The sequence below is a fragment of the Phoca vitulina genome, unplaced genomic scaffold (genome assembly GCF_004348235.1).
Source record: "Phoca vitulina isolate PV1807 unplaced genomic scaffold, GSC_HSeal_1.0 scaffold26, whole genome shotgun sequence".
Lineage (NCBI taxonomy): Eukaryota > Metazoa > Chordata > Mammalia > Carnivora > Phocidae > Phoca > Phoca vitulina.
Window position 1 is genome coordinate 19,224,279 of NW_022589729.1, and position 20,626 is coordinate 19,244,904.

General features: G+C 39.8%; 1 protein-coding gene across 3 annotated transcripts in view; it reads left to right on the top strand.

The window, feature by feature from the left end:
* The window catches only part of RBBP5 (RB binding protein 5, histone lysine methyltransferase complex subunit), a 37,669-nt gene that overhangs the window by 1,959 nt on the left and 15,084 nt on the right, over positions 1-20,626 (top strand). For 2 of the 3 annotated variants that reach the window (XM_032422231.1, XM_032422232.1), the window contains exons 2-5: positions 10,422-10,447; positions 11,327-11,499; positions 18,546-18,686; positions 19,557-19,719. In XM_032422231.1, coding sequence (XP_032278122.1) covers positions 10,422-10,447; positions 11,327-11,499; positions 18,546-18,686; positions 19,557-19,719 — 503 coding nt within the window. The remainder of the gene's footprint in view (positions 1-10,421; positions 10,448-11,326; positions 11,500-18,545; positions 18,687-19,556; positions 19,720-20,626) is intronic. The other variant, XM_032422233.1, reaches the window with a different exon arrangement.

Consider the following 20,626-nt stretch of genomic DNA (forward strand, 5'->3'; position numbering starts at 1 on the left):
TGGGCATGTTGAGTGTGGACCTGGGGTTCAGGAGGTAGGTTTAGATTTATGAGAGAGATGTGTACTTTTCCTGCAGGTGGGCTTGTTGAAACCTTGTGAGTGGGTGACAAGACCAGGGGAAAAGGTGGGAGGGGCAGAAAGAGAAAACTGCAGAGGGCAGAATCTTGGACAATTACCTATATTTTGGAGTTAAGAGGAGGAATAAATGATAGTAAATTAAGAGTTATATAGTACTTATTATGAGCTAGGCAAGTTTTTGCATGCTTCTATATATTTATCCATGTAGAGGTGGAAGAGGATACTCGTTGGTGTGCTCTCAGAAGCCAGGTGAAGAGCACTTGAGGCTGAGAGCTGAGAAAGGGCTGCTTGGTATAGTCCTTAGGCACTTGGCACCCCTCAGCAACTTGAGTGGAAGCCAGATTACAGTCATTTTAGGAAGGTGTGGGAGGCGGAGTGGAGACCAGAGGTCGACCCTTATTTTTAAAAACTTCAGGATGGAGGAAAGGTGATAGATAGGCTAGTACATTGAAAGAAATAGTCATGGGAGAGGTTTTTCTTGAATGATACAGAAGATTTGGGAGGGTGAAATTTAGGAATATTTAGCATTGGAAGTTTAGACAATTTATTTATTTTTAAAGATTTTATTTATTTGAGAAAGAGCATGTTGGGAGCTGGGCAGGAGCAGAGGGAGAGGGACAAGCAGACTGATTCCATGCTGACTGTGGGGCCTGATGTGGGGCTTGATCCCTTCACCCTGGGATCATGACCTGAACCGAAATCAAGAGTCGACACTTAACTGACTGAGCCACCCAGGCACCCAAGGAAGGTTAGACAATTTAAAAGAAGGCTGGGCCCATAAATCTACATTTCTATGGAAATGACTGAGGTTTAAAGGAGAAAGTTAATGATTGCAGATAAAAAGCTCGAAGGAGCAGAAGTGAGTGATTGTGGGAGCATGCATATGAAAGAATATCTGGCCGGATAAAGGAAAGGAATGATAACGCTCCTAATGTGAACTCAAGATACTAATTTTATTTCTGCAATCACTTTTGAGCCCTCGCTATGTATCCGACAGTATGCACTGGAGTTACAAAGTTAAATAAGAGTTTTTCAGAACTATTTTTACTACAACTCACAGTAAGAAATCTCTTTTTCTTTTTCTTGAGGGAGAGGGCAGGGAGGGGCAGAGGGAGAGAGAGATCTTAAGCAGGCTCCATGCCCAGTGCAGAGCCCGATGCGGGGGCTCGATCTCACAACCCTGAGATCGTGACCTGAGCCGAAATCAAGAGTCAGAAACTCAACTGATTGAGCCACCCAAGATGCCCAAGAAATCTGTTTTCTATCACAACCCGTTATATATTCAAATATATATAACTGAGTTTCTCAAAATTATACTTAATCCCTGTTATGCCCAGTGTCCTCTGATGTCTTCTGTTCTAATCTATTAAAAACCTTGTTGGGGCTCACTAAATTGATTTATCCACTTATGGTGGGTTGGGTCCTACTGCTTGAAAAACACTGAAATAAGATACAGCCTTTGCCCTGAATAAATATGTAGAACTAGGGGGAGCGAAACATAAATACTTGTGTCTAATATGGAACTGTAATAAGTGAATGCATTATGGGAGTTCAGCTGAAAGCAATTAATTCTGCATTGTTGAGGTTGGCGGTAGAATTTGGGGATGATAAGCGTCATTTAACCCAGACAGTACAGATAGGGTAGGGTTTTTCCAGAGGAAGTAGTTAGAGAGGTAATCAGTGCAGAGAAGCGTTGACGCAAATGTTCTGAGGCATGACTGCATGTGGTATGTTCAAGAAATGGTCAGTAATCTACAGCTGGTGCTTAGGGTGGGTTATGCGAGGTTCTGTACTAGGTGCTGATGGGAAGTTAGCTCAACATGCAGTGGAAAATACTGGTTGGGGCCAGAATGAAATCACTTTTTAAAAATTGTACTTAAAAGTTTAATATATGTGGGGTGAGGAAGATTTTTAAGCAACTAAGTGACAGGTGAGATTTGGGTCTTCGGAAGTTGGCTGTGGCAGCTCTGTGATGGAGGCGAGACTGGAGTCAAGGACATGTAGTAATTATGGTAGTGAAGGCATCGGATGAGGGCGGGGTGGGATCCGTTATCTAGACACCTGCAAGTTGCGTTTCTCTAAAAGAAACGCCACCGACTGTGTCCTCACTTGTTAGATTGAGGAAACAGTGGAGACTGCTACTCCGCACCTAACCGTTACAACAGGGAGGAATTGGCTGGAATCGAAAATAATAGGGCCATTGGGAGAAAAGGTCCGTGCAGTTTTAGAGCTCATGATAGTCAGGTCTTTAAGGAGGTGGATGTTCCGCAGTGTGGAGAATAGACCTTATTCCGTGTCAGGAGACCAGGAGGAAGAAGGCTGGAAAGGCCTGCAAGCTGAAGGGCGGTTGGAGGAAGGATGTTCACAGGACAGAAAGGAGGAGGCCCCTGGGGAAGCTGGTGTGGCTGTGCTGGAAGCAGTGTGAACTCGGGTTCCGGAAGGGCGGCTGCAAAGAAAGGGCAGCTGCAAAGAAAGGGCGCGTAGCTGAAGTGAAGGCCTGAGCACAGGCTTTGAAGAACAGTGTCAGGAAAATTAGTGTGGTCCAAGGCCGAGATTGTAAAAGTGAGGCAACTAGGAAGGGTTTGTAACATTATGTGGAGAGTGAAGAGTAAAAAAAGTTTCCTGCTTGGTTGGGCTGGTTGGTGTAATACCAAAATTACTCATTCAGCGCTCAGCAAAGACCTTTCGTGTGCCGCCTGTGGGCTTTATTGGCAGAGGGGAAGTGGGAAGCTTCTAATTTTTCTTTTGTCTTTTCTGGGGAAAAGGATGGTTTTTTGGAACAAATAAAGTGAACACTGGTTGTTGCCAAGAAAAACCCTCAGTAGGTGGAGATTTTAGGTAGGTCACTTAGCTCACTTCTCTTGGTTGAATTACATTCCTTGGCCGTGACGGAGTAACTGGTGGTGATCTTTGAGATTTGTGGAGAGAAAGGGAGATGTACTGAAGGAAAGCAGATGGACACATTTTGACTTTCAATAAAGGGTGGGTGTGTTGTGTTTTACAGATGATAGACTAATAACCTTGAGGTCAGATTCAGGCAAGATTCTAGAGGCTTTTTAGTGTAGTTAAGAGTATGGTTTCTGGGTCAGGTTCCAATTTTGCCGGTTTTTAACTGTGTGAACTTGGGAAGTGACTTAACCTTGAAGCCTAACTTTATCTGTGAAATGGAATGTAATAGTGTCACTGAACCAATGGGAGTTTGCTCCTTGGTGAGTCACAGATATACCAGATGGAGTTGGTGCACAAAATAAACTTTATTTGAAGCAAGTAAGGAGATCATGGGGAATAACTTCCAAAACCATGACTCTCTGAGCAAGCGTGAATGGGTTCCTTCTATTTAGGGTTAGGATGAATATTTAGTTGGGAAGTCTTGTCCTTGCCCATAGAGGTGAACAGAAGGCCACATGAGCGCCTTAAGGAAACCTGCTATACATCCATTGTTATGTAAATGAGGCTTGTGCTCCTCGTCTGGCGGAGATTTTAGTATTATAATGAGGTAAAGGTAGTTGGAGGTCACTCCGTGGTCCTTCTGCACAGGCACCAGGCAAGGGTTATACTCAAACTGGTCTGGGTGGTCTGGTCCCTGCTGCTTGAGCGATGGTTTCAGTTTCCATTTGCCTGAGTGAAGAGATCAGTGGGAAAGAAGAGCTTAAGGAAAAATGTGGGACAGAGGTTGGTGAGTACAAGCAGGTGGGCAGTAAAGGTCAGGTCTTGGGGTCTAGCTGGTGACAGCAGTAGTCACTAGTGAATTGAGAGGACTGAATGGGAATATATGAAAGACCTTAATACAGAGTCGGACACATCAGCATTCAATAAGTGGTAGCTGCTAATGATAAATACAGGTTTGAGCACTTGAGAGAAATGATGAGCCACTGTGAGTTTAAGTCTGGAAATCTCATTGTGGTTCTTTAATTTCTTGCTTTTCAAACGAACAAATATGGCACATATTTATCACAACAGTGGAAACAGTTCAAACACGCATACAGAAAAAACTTCTTTCTCTCCTTCCCCAAATTGTAACTGTCTAGAGTTTATCCTTTTATAGCTTACTCCTTGCTCACACAAACATTTAAACAAATTTATTAGGGCTTTGTTTTTGCCTTTTTACAGAAATAGAACCTTTTTATACACATTATTTGAAACTTGCTTTATTCACTTAACACTGTAGGATGCTATTCCTACACATTAGGAGATAATAGATCTAAAAATAGATTTTAATGCATTCATGTAGGTACACACACAGGATACATAATTTTAATGGTAAAATTTCCATGCTTTTAAAAAAAAAGTGGTCTTTTTTTCCCTTGCCGCCTCCTTTTTGTTGGTAATCCCATGTATTTACTACCATATTTTTCTCTGTGCTTATATATACTTGTATGTGTGTGTGCATGCGCACGTGCACATGATAATAAAAAATGAGATTATATAATATACACTTTGTGTTTTGCCTTTTTTTCTACTTAGTAACACCAATGCAAATTTCTCTAAGAATTAGCATAATTTATTAGTATTTTTATATTTGAATACAGTGTAATTTATTCATCCATTCCACTATTAATGGATATTTACTTTGTTTCCAGTTTGGGTAGGTTTTCTTTGTTTTTTGGCCACCAAGAACAATACTTGAAATATTTGTACTTCTGTCCCACTGTTGTGTTTACATCTATGGAGATTAGATTTCCAATTGTAGGATGGCTGAAGTAAGAACTATATATGTTTTGCTTTTATTTTTTTATTTTTTAAAAAATATTTTATTTATTTATTCATGAGAGTCAGAGAGAGAGAGAGAGGCAGAGGGAGAAGCAGGCTCCCTGCCTAGCAGGAAGCCTGATGTTCCTGCCCGATGCGGGACTCAATCCCAGGACCCTGGGATCATGACCTGAGCCGAAGGCAGATGCTTAACCGTCTGAGCCACCCAGGTGCCCCTATGTTTTGCTTTTAATAGATGCTGTCAGATCCATTTTCCAAAAGGCTATAACAATTCCCATTTTTACAGGTAGTGTGTAAAAATGTCCCTTTGCCCTCCCCTCCACCCCCAGGTGTTCTCTCCCTAAATTTTCCTGTTTTTTTTTTTTTTTAAAGATTTTATTTATTTAAGAGAGAGCAGGAGCACAAGAAGGGGAAGAGGCAGAGGGAGAGAGAAAGGGAGAAGCAGACCCTCTGCTGAGCAGGGAGCCTAATGCGGGGCTCAGTCCCAGGCCCCTGGGATCATGACCTGAGCTGAAGGCAGATGCTTAACCGACTGAGCCACCAACGTGTCCCTAAATTTACCTGTTTGTTGGATGAAAGTGGCATCTCATTTTTATTTCTCCACCTACAACTGAGTTTGATTACATTTTCCTGTTTAGAGGCCATCTGATTTTGTTCTTCTGTGACTTGTTTATTCATGTTCTTTTTGTCTTTTGGGTTGTTTTTTTCTTACTGATGTATAAACTTGCTTTGTAATACAGGTATCAACTCCTATCAGTCATCTGCCTTGAAAATTTGTTTTTAAATCTTGACTGTTTATGGGAGCTTTTTTTTTTTTTTAAAGATTTTATTTATTTATTTGACAGAGACAGAGATAGTGAGAGCAGGAACACAAGCAGCGGGAGTGGGAGAGGGAGAGCAGGCTTCCCGCTGAGGAGGGAGCCCGATGTGGGAGCCCGATGTGGGACTCGATCTCAGGACCCTGGGATCATGACCTGAGCCGAAGGCAGACGCTTAACAACTGAGCCACCCAGGCGCCCCTATGGGAGCTTTTGCCATGCAAAATGTTCAATTTTTATTTAATTAAACCTATTTCTCTTTTCTTTTGGTGTTCCTCACTTGGTTAAGGTCTTCCCTGCCCTAGATTATACATGTATGTAGTCCCCTAGATTTTCTTCTAAGATTTTTGTTCTTTTAAACTTTAATTTACCAGGGCACCTGGGTGGCTCAGTCGTTAAGCGCCTGCCTTCGGCTCGGGTCATGATCCGAGGGTCCTAGGATCGAGACCCTAATTGTGCTCCCTGCTCGGTGGGAAGCCTGTTTCTCCCTTTCCCATTCCCCCTGCTTGTGTTCCCTCTCTCGCTGTGTCTCTCTCTGTCAAATAAATAAAATCTTAAAAAATAAGAAAAATAAAAACATTAATTTACCTGAAATTTATATGTAATATGAGAGGAATTATAACTTTTTCTTCCTTCCAGATGGTCACTTGTCATTCCCTATATGTTAAATAAATCCTCCACTAAATTGAAATGCCACCTTTATTATATATCAGCAGCCTTACAGTACATTTAGAATTTTTTTTCACATTTGTCTTTATTCCATCTGGAATTATGTAAAATTTATTAATTTTTAGGGAAAACCATTAAGTTTTCCCATCCCAGAATGTAGATTGTCTTTTCATTTATTTAGATTTTATGGCCTTACCTAAGATTTTATAGTTTTCTTCATACATGTCTGTCTTCTTTATTACCTTATTACTATTCCTTAAATATTTTATATGTTTGTAGCCATTCTGAATGGAATTTTGCCTTGTATTTCCATTTTTGGATAGTAATTGCTAATGTAAAGAAAAGCTATTAATGTTTGAATATTTTTCTTGTAGTAAGCCACCTTACCCTATTTTCTTATTTTTTAAAAAAGTTTATTTTTAAGTAATCTCTGCACCCAACGTGGAGCTGGAACTCATGACCCTGAGATCAAGAGTTGCTCGCTCTTCTGACTCAGCTAGCCAGGAGCCCCTTCCGTATTTTATTATTAATTTAAATCGTTTTCTTATTAGAGTCTCTTGTGTTTTCTGGGTATTCAATGATGGCAAAAGAGAAATAGTTTTATCTCCTTATATTCAGTGGTTAAGCCAGTTATTTCATTTTCTTATTCCATTGACTGGAACCACCAAGATGGTATTAACTAATGATATATCCCTTCCTAGTTGCTGATATTAATTGAAATGGTTTTAATATTTCACCTTTTGGAATGATAATTGTGTTTTTGATAGGTTTTATCATTTATTGTAGTCCTCTCTTTCATTAGAAGTGATTATGGAGTTTTAGCAAATGTGTTTTCAGTATCTACTGATAGGATCGTGTGGCCGTTACACAAACATTCTTGACTAAGGATGTACATTAGAATGCATTGTGCCATGAAGCTGTTTAGAGTGCCCTTGCCATAACCCTGTTCCTTGTTTTTCCTGCTATATAGTGATGTCTTCTTACAAGGTACAATAACAAACTTCAGATGCTTTGTGTTTAGAATTTGGTTATAATTGTATATGCTGTTAGAAGTTACTTTGCAAGTCTGCAGAGTGTAAAAGTGAGAAACCATTTATGTTGAGAAAATTCTTTTCTTTTTTGTATTGTCTCTGAGGGTTTGGTGTCAGTTATGTTCGCTTTATAAAACACTAGTGTTTTTTCTTTCTGCTCGGAATAGCTTGAATAACATAGTAATTATCTGCTGCTTGAGGTTAGGAGAAACTGCTCACAAAATCCTTATGGGTCTGCTCGCCCCCCCCCCCCCCCCACTTTGAATGGTATGTTTTTAATAACCTTTCAATGTGTTTTTTACTCATTGATCCAGTCAAGGATTTTTCTTCTGTAATCAGTTTTGGAAATGTGTGTTTTGCTATAGAAGCCGCTCATGTTTTTTTTATCAAGTGTGTTATGAAGTTAAATCTCTGGCGAAGGTTTTATTTCTCCTTGGCATCCACATCTTTGGGCATCTTTTTTTCCCCCCAGCATGGTGTTTAAAACCTAAGAAATCTAATTGTTACATAAAATGGTAGATGGTGGCAAGATGGAGAATATAAAAGTGATTTTGAGCATTCTCTGAGGAAAGGGCCTTGCGTTCCTGTAATCCCGCTTAACAGCAGTCTTGCTCAGGCCCTCCAACAAAACTGCCTCAGATTAGCCTAGTCTTTCTTTCTTTCTTTCTTTCTTTTTTTTAAAGGTTTTATTTGACAGAGAGAGACAGCTAGAGAGGGAACACAAGCAGGGGGAGTGGGAGAGGGAGAAGCAGGCCTCCTGCTGAGCAGGGAGCCCGATGTAGGGCTTGATCCCAGGACCCTGGGATCATGACCTGAGCTGAAGGCAGACGCTTAACAACTGAGCCACCCAGGCGCCCTAGCCTAGTCTTTCTTATGTGTCACTTTTTCTTTGTGCTCCTTAAACACCTTATTGTAATTCTGTTAACTAGGATGATCCACAAAAAAGAAAAACCCACCCTAAAAACATAAACCAGAAATACAAGGGGTAGTCTGTGTTGAGAGGTGATCATACATTAAAATGGTCCCTGGATTCTGGACTTGCTCAGAATCGTCTATGTGGATTTCCCTTATCTCACTCAACACAGCACGTCGCACTCTGCTCCTTCCCCAGTACTTTATATTTTCAGGTTGTGTTTTTTGTTTGTTTTGTTTTTAATTTTTGATAAATGCTGTTTTTTTTCTTTTTCTTCTTTGTTCCTCAACCATGTGAATATAGATCTGTCTTAACTGATTTGGAAAGATGTATAAGCTAAATTGCTAACAAAACAAGTCACATTTTATGTGTAATGTTTTATTTAAAAACACAACTATAAATTTGAATGCTTATACAAATATATGCTTCTATATTTGCTTATACAAATAAGCATATAGAAACATATGGAAGCTTTTACCTTGGTGGTGGGTTGCAGGGAGGAAACGATCATTTGTTGATTACACATTTCTGTATTACATGTATTACTTCAGTAACTTGAGAATATTTCTTTCAAAAACCTCTCGATCTGGGGCACCTGGGTGGCTCAGTCGGTTGGGCTGGGTGTCTGCCTTCTGACCTGGGCGTGATCTCCCGGGCTCCCTGCTTGGTGGAGGGCCTGCTTCTCCTTCTGCCCCTCCCCCCCAAACTCACTCTCTTGCGCTCTGTCTGAAATGAATAAATAAAATCTTTAAAAATAAAAAAATAAAACCTCTCTATCTGGTTTCAGCATTTCAGTTCATTCTTTCATAATTGAATGCAGTCAGCCATCTTAAATCTGGTTCACATTAGATACATCAGGATAATTTGGGGACATTTGCCTTTAGTTTCATCTTTCTTTTAGTGTTTTTTGTTGTAGGGCCGGTGTTTTTTTTTGATTGGTTTTATTTTTATTTATTTTTTTTAAAGATCTTATTTGACAGAGAGAGAGCACAAGCAGGGGGAGTGGCAGGCAGAGGGAGAAGCAGACTCCCTGCTGAGCAAAGGAGCCTGATGCGGGACTCTATTCCAGGACCCTGGGATCATGAACTGAGCCGAAGGCAGTTGCTTAACCAACTGAGCCACCAAGGCGCCCCTTGATTGGTTTTAATGTTTTCACTCTAGTTTTTCTTTTCTTTCTTCTTTTTTTTAGTAATCCCTACACCCAACATGGGGCTCAAACTCATGACCCCAAGATCAGGAGTTGCATGCTCTTCCAACTGAGCCAGCCAGATGCCCCCACTCTTTAGTTTTCAGTTAATTTTTATAATTTTTTTTTTTTTTTTTAAGCAGTAGACTTCTTTTTTCAAATGAAATCTGATTTGGGTGCCTTATGTGTGAAACAACTTTCATGGATCTGTAGTTCTCAGTATAGTTTAAAAACCACTGTAGTACAATACTTAGGTAATGTTGTAAGTACATCCTGACAAAGACAGTGTTACTGCTGACAGGACACTTCTGAGAAGCAGGGGGTAGCATCATGCCGTTATTTGCAGCTCGATATGTCTGTGTCTCGTGTGAACACTGCATTTCATACGGGAAAAGCATTCAGGGGTGTTGGCCCCCAAATGTCATTTGCTTAAGAAATTAATATAGAGAATTGCATCTTTAATCAACTACCAGACTATGTGACAATATAAATGTCATTATTAGGAAGGAAATGGCACTGCTGGTTGGCTGGTGTTCATGAAGGTTTTAGAGAGTTCATCCAACTTAAGATAGTTTGACAGATTGGATATTTAAAAGTTTGTAATTCAAAATAACCAGCATAACCCCATTACCTGTTTACATAAATAACACTTTTTTTGTGAAAAATAACTTTTCTAAAATAAAAATAGTGAGAAGAACATTGTTTCACGGTTTTACAAATTGTCCTTAATGCTTGCCTAAGTAGAAGTTGGCAGAATTCTTGCATCTACTTTTGCATGCACTCTGTTACAATATCACTGGTGCTGTGGCCTCAGGAGAGCTCATCTGTAAACTTAGGAGATAGGAGAGTAAAGAGGCAGATGCCATCTTGGTATGATAATGAAAATAGGTGTGACCCCCTGGAGTCCCTGAGCCAGCCATCCACACTTTGCAAACCATTGCATCCACCATTCGAGAGCTGGAGGATTCCTGCTGTGTTGCAAATGCTCCATGAACTCTTTCTTTGCTTTGTTGCAGAGTCCTTTGGGCAGAATTATCCAGAGGTAAGAGTATAGTCTTTTTTTTTTTTTTTTAGAGTTTTTTTTTTTTGAAATTTGGGGTATGGGAAATTTCTATCTTTTTTTTTTTGGGGGAAAATTTTTTTTTTTTCCCCCCCCCCCCCGCCCATTTTCTTTGACAACAGAAGCTTTAAGTGCTATAATAAAGAACTCAGTGTTTAATTTTGAGGAGAGAGGAAATAGATAGGCAGTACTGGTGGGAAATCTCACCATAACCTTTTAATCTTAAGCAATTCATTTCCCAGTAAATTAAAAAAAAATACTTTGAAGGATTTTTCACAAACAGTACCATCACCTATACGTAGATTTTTTTTTTCTGTGTGCTTTTCTAGTTTCAATCAGTGTTTTTGCATAGTAATAATATGTATGCTCTAAGTGTGCTTTACTTTTATAAATGCAAAAATATTTTGTAATATTTGAAATGTGTTTCAAGTGTAGCCATTATGGTTATTTTAAATAGCTTGATACGAATATAAAGTAATGTATTTGACTTCCCTAATGTTGCACATACAGGTTGTTCTAGGGGTTTTGTTTTAAATTATTTTTCTTGGAGTAAATCCCAAGAACTATGATGATTGGGTCAGTAGGATGACTCTTTTCAATGAATCTTGTTATATTTTGCCTAATTGCCATGCACAGTGGGTACAAAGTCATACTGGTAATGTATGGGATTTATCACATCTGTTTACAAATATTTCCTTGTTTTGGCTAGTTTAATAGGTATAAGAACACACATAGAGTTTCTTTTGGTATACATCGTCATTTAAATTAAAAGAGAAGTGTCATAGGTGATAGAGAATCTTTAAGAAATAATTGGGTACCTGGTGGCATTGTCTATTTTCTTGTATTCATTTTAATTTTTAGGAAGCCGATGGAACTTTGGATTGTATCAGCATGGCCCTGACTTGCACCTTTAACAGGTGGGGCACGCTGCTTGCAGTTGGCTGTAATGATGGCCGAATTGTCATCTGGGATTTCTTGACAAGAGGCATTGCTAAAATAATTAGTGCGCACATCCATCCAGTTTGTTCTTTATGGTAAGGAATTTTAATATTAATGTGTTGAATATGAGTTGAATTAGGGGGATGAATGGTGACTGTGAAATTGCCAGTCTCATTGTACTAGATATTTTAATACTTAGCATTTTAAATGTTCAGTCATTAGTAGTACAATTTCTCATAGCATCTGTAGACCTTGAAAAAAAGTGCTGTCCTTGGAATACCTTTGTGGGGGAGAAATTGAGTGTACTTGTGGATCTGTATCAGGCTCTGTCTGAGAATATTTCAGTACTGAAATGAGATATTTACAAAGGTTTGCAGCTGTAGTAGTATTTGTGATATTGACCTTTCATTTAGAATGGAAAGTCTTGATGAGGAGAGAAACTTGGAAGTCCTCTACTTCAGCTTTGTCCAGGTTCTTGAATTCCAGCAGTTTTAGTGATCGCAGGCATGTCTTTTCCTTCACTAAATTATAGTTAAGGCTTTCTGTCAAATAGATTGAGGTAAAATCTAGTGTAATATAAATTCCCATTGATTTCTTTCTTACTCTCTGGGACTACTGTGTTTGCTTTGGAAAGTTTTATTTTAGGGCAGCTCTTCTAAATGAACTTGGGGCCAAAAAAAGCACCTAATCAGATCTAGATTTTTTTTTTTAAGATTTTATTTTATTTTATATTTTTAGAGAGAGAGCAAGCAAGTGCGCACAAGCGAGCTGGGGGAAGAACAGAGGGGGAGGGAGAGGAACAAGCAGACTCCACACTGAGCATGAGTCCCATGTGCGGCTCAATCTCACAACCCTGAGATCAGGACCTGAGCCAAAATCAAGAGTAAGACGTCCCAACTGACTGAACCACCCAGGCGCCCCGTAATCAGATCTAGATTTATGAAGCTTATTTCCTTTTGTGTAAATGGAAATGGCAGCTATATTGTAAAGCACTAGATTGGGAGGAGGCCTGAATCCCAATCTAGGTTTGGCTGCTAATGAACCAGCTTTGGCCAAAACTTGTCTGTAATATGCAAAATGAGAGTACCAGCCACTCCCACCTGTTAAAAATAATGCATTTGTTTTTATTATAAAATAATGCATAATCATTTAGAACCTTATGGAAAATATAGCAAAGCAAAAAGAATTACTAGTATCTCCCATAGTCCCACCACCCAAGTATTCCTACTGTAAAGATTTTAGTATGTTTCTGTATATAGTTTTTAAAGAGCAGAATTTGGGGGTGCCTGGGTGGCTCAGTCGTTAAGCGTCTGCCTTCGGCTCAGGTCATGATCCCAGGGTCTTGGGATTGAGCCCCTCATCGGGCTCTCTGCTCAGCGGAAAGCCTGCTTCTCTCTCTCCCACTCCCCCTGCTTGTGTTCCTTCTCTTGCTGTGTCTCTCTCTGTCAAATAAATAAATAAAATCTTTAAAAAAAAAAAAAGGCAGAATTTGTAATCGTGCTATGTTCTGTTTTATATTTTGCTTTTTTTCTCCCTAACACCGGACAGTTTCCTACTTGCATACCTCTAAAAACCTTTTTTATGGCTATATGTCTTCTCATGGATAAATTATAATTTATTTAACAGTTTTTTGCTAGTTTCTCTGCTACATGTTTAGTAAATGTCTTTGTGCATAAACTTTTTCACTTATACATTCATTCAGCAACGTTGAGCATGAATTATGTAGCAGGTGCAGGTACTGAAGCTTTATGGTTCCTATATAAGAACTGTGTTTGAGGGGCGCCTGGGTGGCTCAGTCGTTAAGCGTCTGCCTTCAGCTCAGGTCATGATCCCAGGGTCCTGGGATCAAGCCCTGCATCGGGCTCCCTCCTCGGTGGGAAGCCTGCTTCTCCCTCTCCCACTCCCCCTGCTTGTGTTCCCTCTCTCGCTGTCTCTCTCTGTGTCAAATAAATAAATAAAATCTTTAAAAAAAAAACAAAAAAAACAAGAACTGTGTTTGAGATTTAGTGGAGGTGAAGGTGCAAAGGAAGAGATGATCCATGTACTGGAGGAGAACAGTGGTCAGGAAAGGCTTCCTAGGCAAGATAGTTTCTAACCTCAAACTTGTGAGATATAGGTGTTTGCCAGTTGTATTCCCCGCAAAGGACGCTGCCCAGGCAAAGGTCCATCAGCTTCAAACAAGCACGATAAGATGGGGAACCGCAGGTAGTTCAAGATAGCTGGATTGTGGTGTGGCAGATGTGATAATGGCAAGAGCCAGTAAACTGAGATCCTCATGGAGGATGCTGTGTTACCATAGTATGAATTTGAACTTCATCTTGTAGGTAACTGTGAAGCCATTAAGACATTGTAGGAAAGAAAGTGATATGATGAGCTTTTTATTTTTAAAAAAATCTCTAGGACAGCATATGTTAAAGAGATTGAAGAAGAGAGAATGAAGATAAGGGAAATGCAGAGATCTTGGCTAGAGATGATGAGCACAGTGGCAGCAGGACTGGGGCTGAGCGGTGGGGAGAGGGGAGAGGGCAGAAGTAAGAGTCCTGGTCATTAGTCAGATGGGGAGTCTGAGTGAAGTGCAGAAGTTAGGATGGTCCTTAGACTTCTGGTTTGCATGAAGATACGAATGTAAAATTGAGGGGGGAAATGTAAGTTTGAGATCATGGCTGTGTGTCTCCTGTTATTTTATTGCAAATATTTGTCTTATGAGTATCTTCCCTGTGAGATGGTAAGTGCTGTGATTTATGAACCTTGTTTGCTGTTTTACTGCTATAATCCCAGTTTCTGGTTTTTGTGTTTGTTTTTTTCCCTGAGCTTCTAATTTTGTGCCTGCTTATGGAGTTTGGAATTGTTGGATATATTAATACTATGTTTTTTAGTGGGAGAGCCCCTTTTACTTTTCACTTGTTAATAATTTCGTTTTCAAAATTAGAGTCCCTTCTATTTTAACAGAAATACAAGCTTATTGTGGGGAAAAGAGAAAAGGATATTATAGTACAAAAGGGCTTAAAGAAAAAAATGGAATGATAGCTAACATTCTGTTCTGTAGTCAGATTGCGCTGTAAGGCTTACAAGAACAGCAACGAAAGCTGTCCCTTGTTTCGCCCCACTCCATTATGGTCTGGTCCCCTCTCTGCTTTCATTTTTTTGTCTGTTTCTTCTGATATTTATCTCCATATTTCTAAATAACATGTGTATGTTACTTTTTCTTGGTTTGTTAATTTCAGAAATTATCCATGGACATATTGTTAACACCGTATGCAAGTTTTAGCTCACCCTCTTACCCTCCTATCATTCACTGAAATGGGGTGGGTCACTGGCTTTTTTTTGTGAATCCTAACAGAAGGGCATCTTCAGGCCTCTTTTTTTTTAGGTTCGCATTCTCTAGAAGAATCTTCTACTTGCCTTTCTGAGGGGTAAGCATGACTGCAAGTGTTCTAGAGCTGGTGGGAGAGAGGCACAAGAGTCCTTTCGTATGCAGACTTGAACTTGATCCCTTTATATTCACTTCCTTATTTTACCCCTGCCTTCCTCTGCCCCTTGAGTCCCAAGTCTGGGAATACATTCATCTTGTCTCTGATACAAATAATTAATGTTTTTTGAGCACTTGCTATGTGCCAGGCATTGGGATAGGAATTTTATATATACTGATCTTAATTCTGTCAACAGTCTTCTGCTGGTTAGGTAATATTATTGAGCCCATGTTATAGGAGAGGAAATTGAAGCTCAGAAGGATATATAACTTGCCCAAGATCACACATCTAAAAGGTGGTAATGTCCAGGCTTCAGCATAAGTCTGACTCTTGAGCCTATGTTCTTAACCACGGAGGTATACAGCCAGCCAAGTTCCTCAGTAGCAACTCCTCTTTATTGTAAAATTTGGGTAAATACTGGTTTTGGGTTTCTCTGTCCCTTCTGTTTCTTTTTTTTTATGTTTTAAATTTTATTTATTTATTTTTGTCCCTTCTGTTTTTCATTTTTTCCCCTGCCTTCCTGTGGGTTTCTTGAACATTTTTTAGAATTCCACTTCATCTGCAGTAGTCCCCCTTACCTGTGGTTTCCCTTTTTGCGGTTTCAGTTACCTGTGGTCAACCACAGTTAGGAGCAGATGATTCTGACATGTCAGAAGGGCGGTAGTGGCCTCAGGCTGCATCACGATGCCTGTGTCCCTCCCTCCCTGTGCTTCCGGTCCTCACTTAGGCACTTGGTCATTTCACACCATCACAAGAGTGAGTATAGTAAGAGAATTTGAGAGAGACCGCGTTCAGACAACTTTAATTACAGTATATTGTTAATTGTTCTGTTTTGTTATTGGTCGTTGTTAATCTTTTACTGTGCCTAACTTATAAATGAAACTTTCTCATAGGTATGTTATGTACGGGAAAACAGTCTACATGGCATTCGATACTATTGGTGGCTTCAGGCATCCACTGGGGGGGTCTTAGTATCCCCCATGGATAAGAGAGAACTGTATAGTATTTTTGAGGGTATTGGTATAACTTTTCGGTGGTTACTAGGTATTACATTGTGTACACCTAACTTACTACAGTCCACTGGTGTTGACATTTTACCAGTTCAAGTGAAGTGTAGAAACCGTACTTCCATTTACCCTTCTTTGTATATAATTGTCTTAAATATTTCTTCTATATACATTGAGACCCACATAAGACAATGTTACAATTTTTGGTTCAAATGTCAAAACTAGAGGGAAAAAAATTGATCTTATTTACCTATATTTTTATTCTTTTTCATTGTTCTTTTTCCCTCATGTTCTAAGATTCCTTCTTTTATCATTTCCTTTCCATTTAGAGAACTTCTTTGAATCATCCTTTTAGGGTAGATCTTCTGGCCAAATATCTTGATTTACCTTTTTGTTCCTGAAGGATATTTTTGCTGATAATAGAATTTGGGTTGGCAGCTCTTTTTCTCTCAGCACGTGAGTGTGCCACTTCTTCCATGCTTTCTGGTGAGAAATCTGCTGTCACATGAGTTTTTTGTGTGTTTGCCTGTTTGTATTGTTTGTTTCCATAGGTAAGATGTCCTTCCTCTCTTGCTGCTTTAAGGATTTTTTTTTCTTTGTCTTTAGGTTTCAGAGGTTTGTCTCTGTATCTTGGAAGTGGATTTCTTTGAGCTCACCCTGTTTGACGTTTGCTCAGCTTCTTGAATCTGTAGGTTTCATATCTTTTGCCGAGTTTGGGGAAATTTCAGCCATTATTCCTTCAATACTTTGAAGCCCTATTCTTCCTTCTCTTCTAGGACTCTGATGATGTGGATCTTAGATCTTTTATTATAGTCCCACAAGTCCCTGAGGTTCTGTTCATTTTTTTTAGTTTGTTTTTTCTCTTATTCAGATTAGATAACTATTATTCTGTTTTCCAGTTCACTGATTCTTTCCTCTTTTTTCTCCATTGGCTCCTGAACCCATCTGTTGGGTTTCTTATTTTAGTTGTGTGTTTCATTTCTAAAATTCAGGTCTTCTCTCCATCTTTTATTTCTTTGCTGAGCCTTTCTGTTTTTTTTTTTTCATTTATTTCAAGCATGTTCATAATTGCTTATTGAAACATATTTATGATGACTGCATTAAAATCCTTGTCAGATAATTCTAACATCTATGTTATCTCACCGTTAGTATCTGTTGATTATCTTTTCTCATTCAAGTTGAGATTTTTTTGTTCTTGGATTGATAGTCATTTTCAATTGAAACTTGGGCTTTTTGGGTATCCTAAGACTGTAGGGCTTATTTAAATCTTATGTTTTAACTGGCCTCCTTTGAGAGGAGAGAAGAGAGGGCACTGTCTTGTTAATTGCCAGATGGGTTAGAAGTCCAAGCTTCTTACTTGGCATCATTATGCTAGGTGCGGTGGGAAGTTCAGGCTCCCCCCTGGCCTCCTGGTCTGATACCATGCTGGTGGGGAAGGATAGGAGTACCTTGTTCCTGTTCTCCATGTGGCCTCCACTAACACTCAGTGGGAGTCCTTATTACAGGCTGATGGCTATGGAAATCTGGCTGCCCCCTGAGCTTTCTCTGACACCAGTGCAGTGAGTGGAGAAGGGTACCTTGCTGTAACTAGGCAAGGGTGGAGGTCTAGATTCTATTTAGATTTTGTTGACTGGGATGGAGGTGGGGCTGCAGTTTTTTTCACGGTGGTTGCTGGAAGAGTCATTATTGCCTAAAAGTTTTCTGTCTCTCTGTGCTGTCCAGTCCTGGTCCTTTGGCTAGTGAAAGCAGGCTCTTCTTGAGGCTTTATTTGTGTGAGCCCATTGGTGTTACTGGGCTGTTGGCTTCTCCATCACTCAGTCTGGGATGTATAAGGCAAAAAAGAAAATCCAAGGAACTTTCTATTGTGTCATTCCTCATATCCTGTAGTCTCTAGCCAATCAGTCTTTGCTCTGCCCTTCAGAGTCTTTTTTTTTTTATAATAAAGATTTTATTTATTTATTTGAGAGAGGTTGAGAGAGCACAAGCAGGAACAGCAGCAGAGGCAGAGGGAGAGGGAGAAGCAGACTCCCCACTGAGCAGGGAGCCCGACGCGGGACTCAGTCCCAGGACCCTGGGATCGTGAACGGAGCCGAATGCAGGCGCTTAACCGACTGAGCCACCGAGGCGCCCGCCAGCGTCTTTGTGTTTTATGTGTAATGTCCAGGGTGTTTAGCTATACTTAGCAGGAGGAATTAATTCCTTTCTTAGTTATTTTAAATAACAGATACTTATTTTTATTGTTTTGCTTACACTGTGATGGTGCTATTTCTGGGACAACCTCAGAAAGCTCAGATACTCCCTCACCTCCCACTCCCTAAATACTTGTTACATCAACATTTAAGGGCAAGCTGATGATAGACTCTTTTAAATGTTTGAGTCTTATTTCCTGGAGCCACTTGTTACTGTTATCTTGAACTACTACGAGCTTTTGTTACTACCTACAGAAATGTCATGAAATATTCTTATTCATTGTTTAGTTGGGAAAGTTTGTGGATTTGAGTATATATATATATAAAAAAAGGAATACTGTTGACTCCTGCAGCTAGGGCAGATGTGTGACTCAGACATTTTTATCCTTAAGAGTGGTACAATGTACTTAGAATTTGTGCTAAATTACTTTAACTTAGAATATGTGCTAAATTACCCACCTCTTTTTTTTTCCAGCTGGAGTCGAGATGGTCATAAGCTCGTGAGTGCTTCCACTGATAACATAGTGTCACAGTGGGATGTTCTTTCAGGCGACTGCGACCAGAGGTTTCGGTTCCCTTCACCCATCCTAAAAGTCCAGTACCATCCACGAGATCAGTATGTTTAATCTGTGCTGTTCTTTCCTGGGGCAGGGTCTCATTCTCTGTGGACTAGCTCCAGGCTCATGACAATTGCAGTTTAAGGTTGTGGGAGGCAAAAGCATACATCTCTTCAAATCTTCTACATAAAATAATGTTTCTGTCTAGGTTGTCTCTACTGAACAGATTTTAAGGAGAGTGTTATTGTATCATATAATTAAAAACTGGGCAGTATTCAGACTTTGGAAGTGGGCAGAGGTAGGAAGAAGAATAACAACTGGTCCTTGACCTGGAGCTTTCCACACCAACACCTCCACCCCCCCCCCCCCCCCCCCCCCCCGCCGGTTATTTGAATTTCTTTAGAGGGAAGTAGTTCGAGTATTAAAACCACATTTAAAAAAAAATGAAACTACATTTAAAACTACATTTAAGAAAGAGTTACCCACCATTCCATTACCCAGACATAACTGTCTTCATTTCTCTTGGTTCTTTATTAGTCAAGTTCTTTAAGTGTAATGCTTGTTATCTAGTGCTTTATAGCCCACAAAGCAAGTTATATGCATATGAGATGTGTATTAAATTCCGTATTTTTACATAGTTTTAGTTAGCATTTTGCCTTTTTATTGCATACATATTTCTTCTACTAGTTTGCTACTTCTTCGTATTTATTTTTAATGACTACATTTTATTTTGTCAAACCAGGATCCCATAGCTTATATTCAGTTGTTTCCCTATTGTTAGACATTTAGACTTCAGGCTTTTTCACTATTTTAAATTTGCTTGAGCTGGGAGAGCTGATGGAGGTAGTGACAGGAATCAGGGAAGAGGGCAGGAGATCAGCTTCTGATACCAAAGCAACAGCCAATGTACTGTTCATATTTTTAAACAGGAACAAGGTTCTCGTGTGTCCCATGAAATCTGCTCCTGTCATGTTGACCCTTTCAGATTCCAAGCATGTTGTTCTGCCGGTAGACGATGACTCCGATTTGAACGTGGTTGCATCTTTTGATAGGCGAGGGGAATATATCTATACAGGAAATGCAAAAGGCAAGGTAAGCCTGGAAGCTAGTGAAATAAGCATCAGTCATCCTGTGTATTGGCTTATTTCATGTTTACTTGTTCTGCTTCCTTTGAAATATCTTTTATCCCTGGACTAAGCATGTCTCGTGCCTGTGGCAAATGTGGCCTATTTTTCTGTCATGCCTTCATGATAATTCTTTTTTTTTTTTAAAGATTTTATTTATTTATTTGACAGAGAGACACAGCGACAGAGGGAACACAAGCAGGGGGAGTGGGGGAGGGAGAAGCAGGCTTCCCACGGAGCAGGGAGCCGGGAGCCGGATGTGGGGCTTGATCCCAGGACCCCGGGATCATGACCTGAGCCGAAGGCAGATGCTTAACACCTGAGCCACCCAGGCGCCCCTCATTTATAAAGTTTAAAAGTCATAGTATAAAATGGAATACATTTGATAAAAATGTCTTAATACCTAGTTCTGTAAATATTATATAATTTAAGCCCACTTAACCTGCAGTTTTGTGGAGTAAGAAGTTAGCTGGGCTTTTAAGGTCCTGTTTTACTTTTTTTTTTTTTTTTTAAAGATTTATTTATTTTAGAGAGAGAGAGTGCGCGCATGCATGTGTGCGAGTGGAGGGGAGGGGCAGAGGGAGTTGGGGGGGAGAGAAGCAGATTCCCTGCCACTTGATCTCGTGACCCTGAGATCACAAACTGAGCCGAAACCAAGAGTCTGATGCTCAACTGACTGAGCTACCCAGCGCCTCTTTAATAAAGGTTAGAGTTTGTAGTTCCATTAGGCAACTTGATTTTTTTTTTTTGGTGATTGGGGTGTATAGGCTAGTATAATTTCATGGCTACCTTAGAAAGTGGCCATTTTTGGAAATGGTGGTAAAATACACATAACATAAAATATAACATTTACCATCTTAACCATTCTTAAGTGT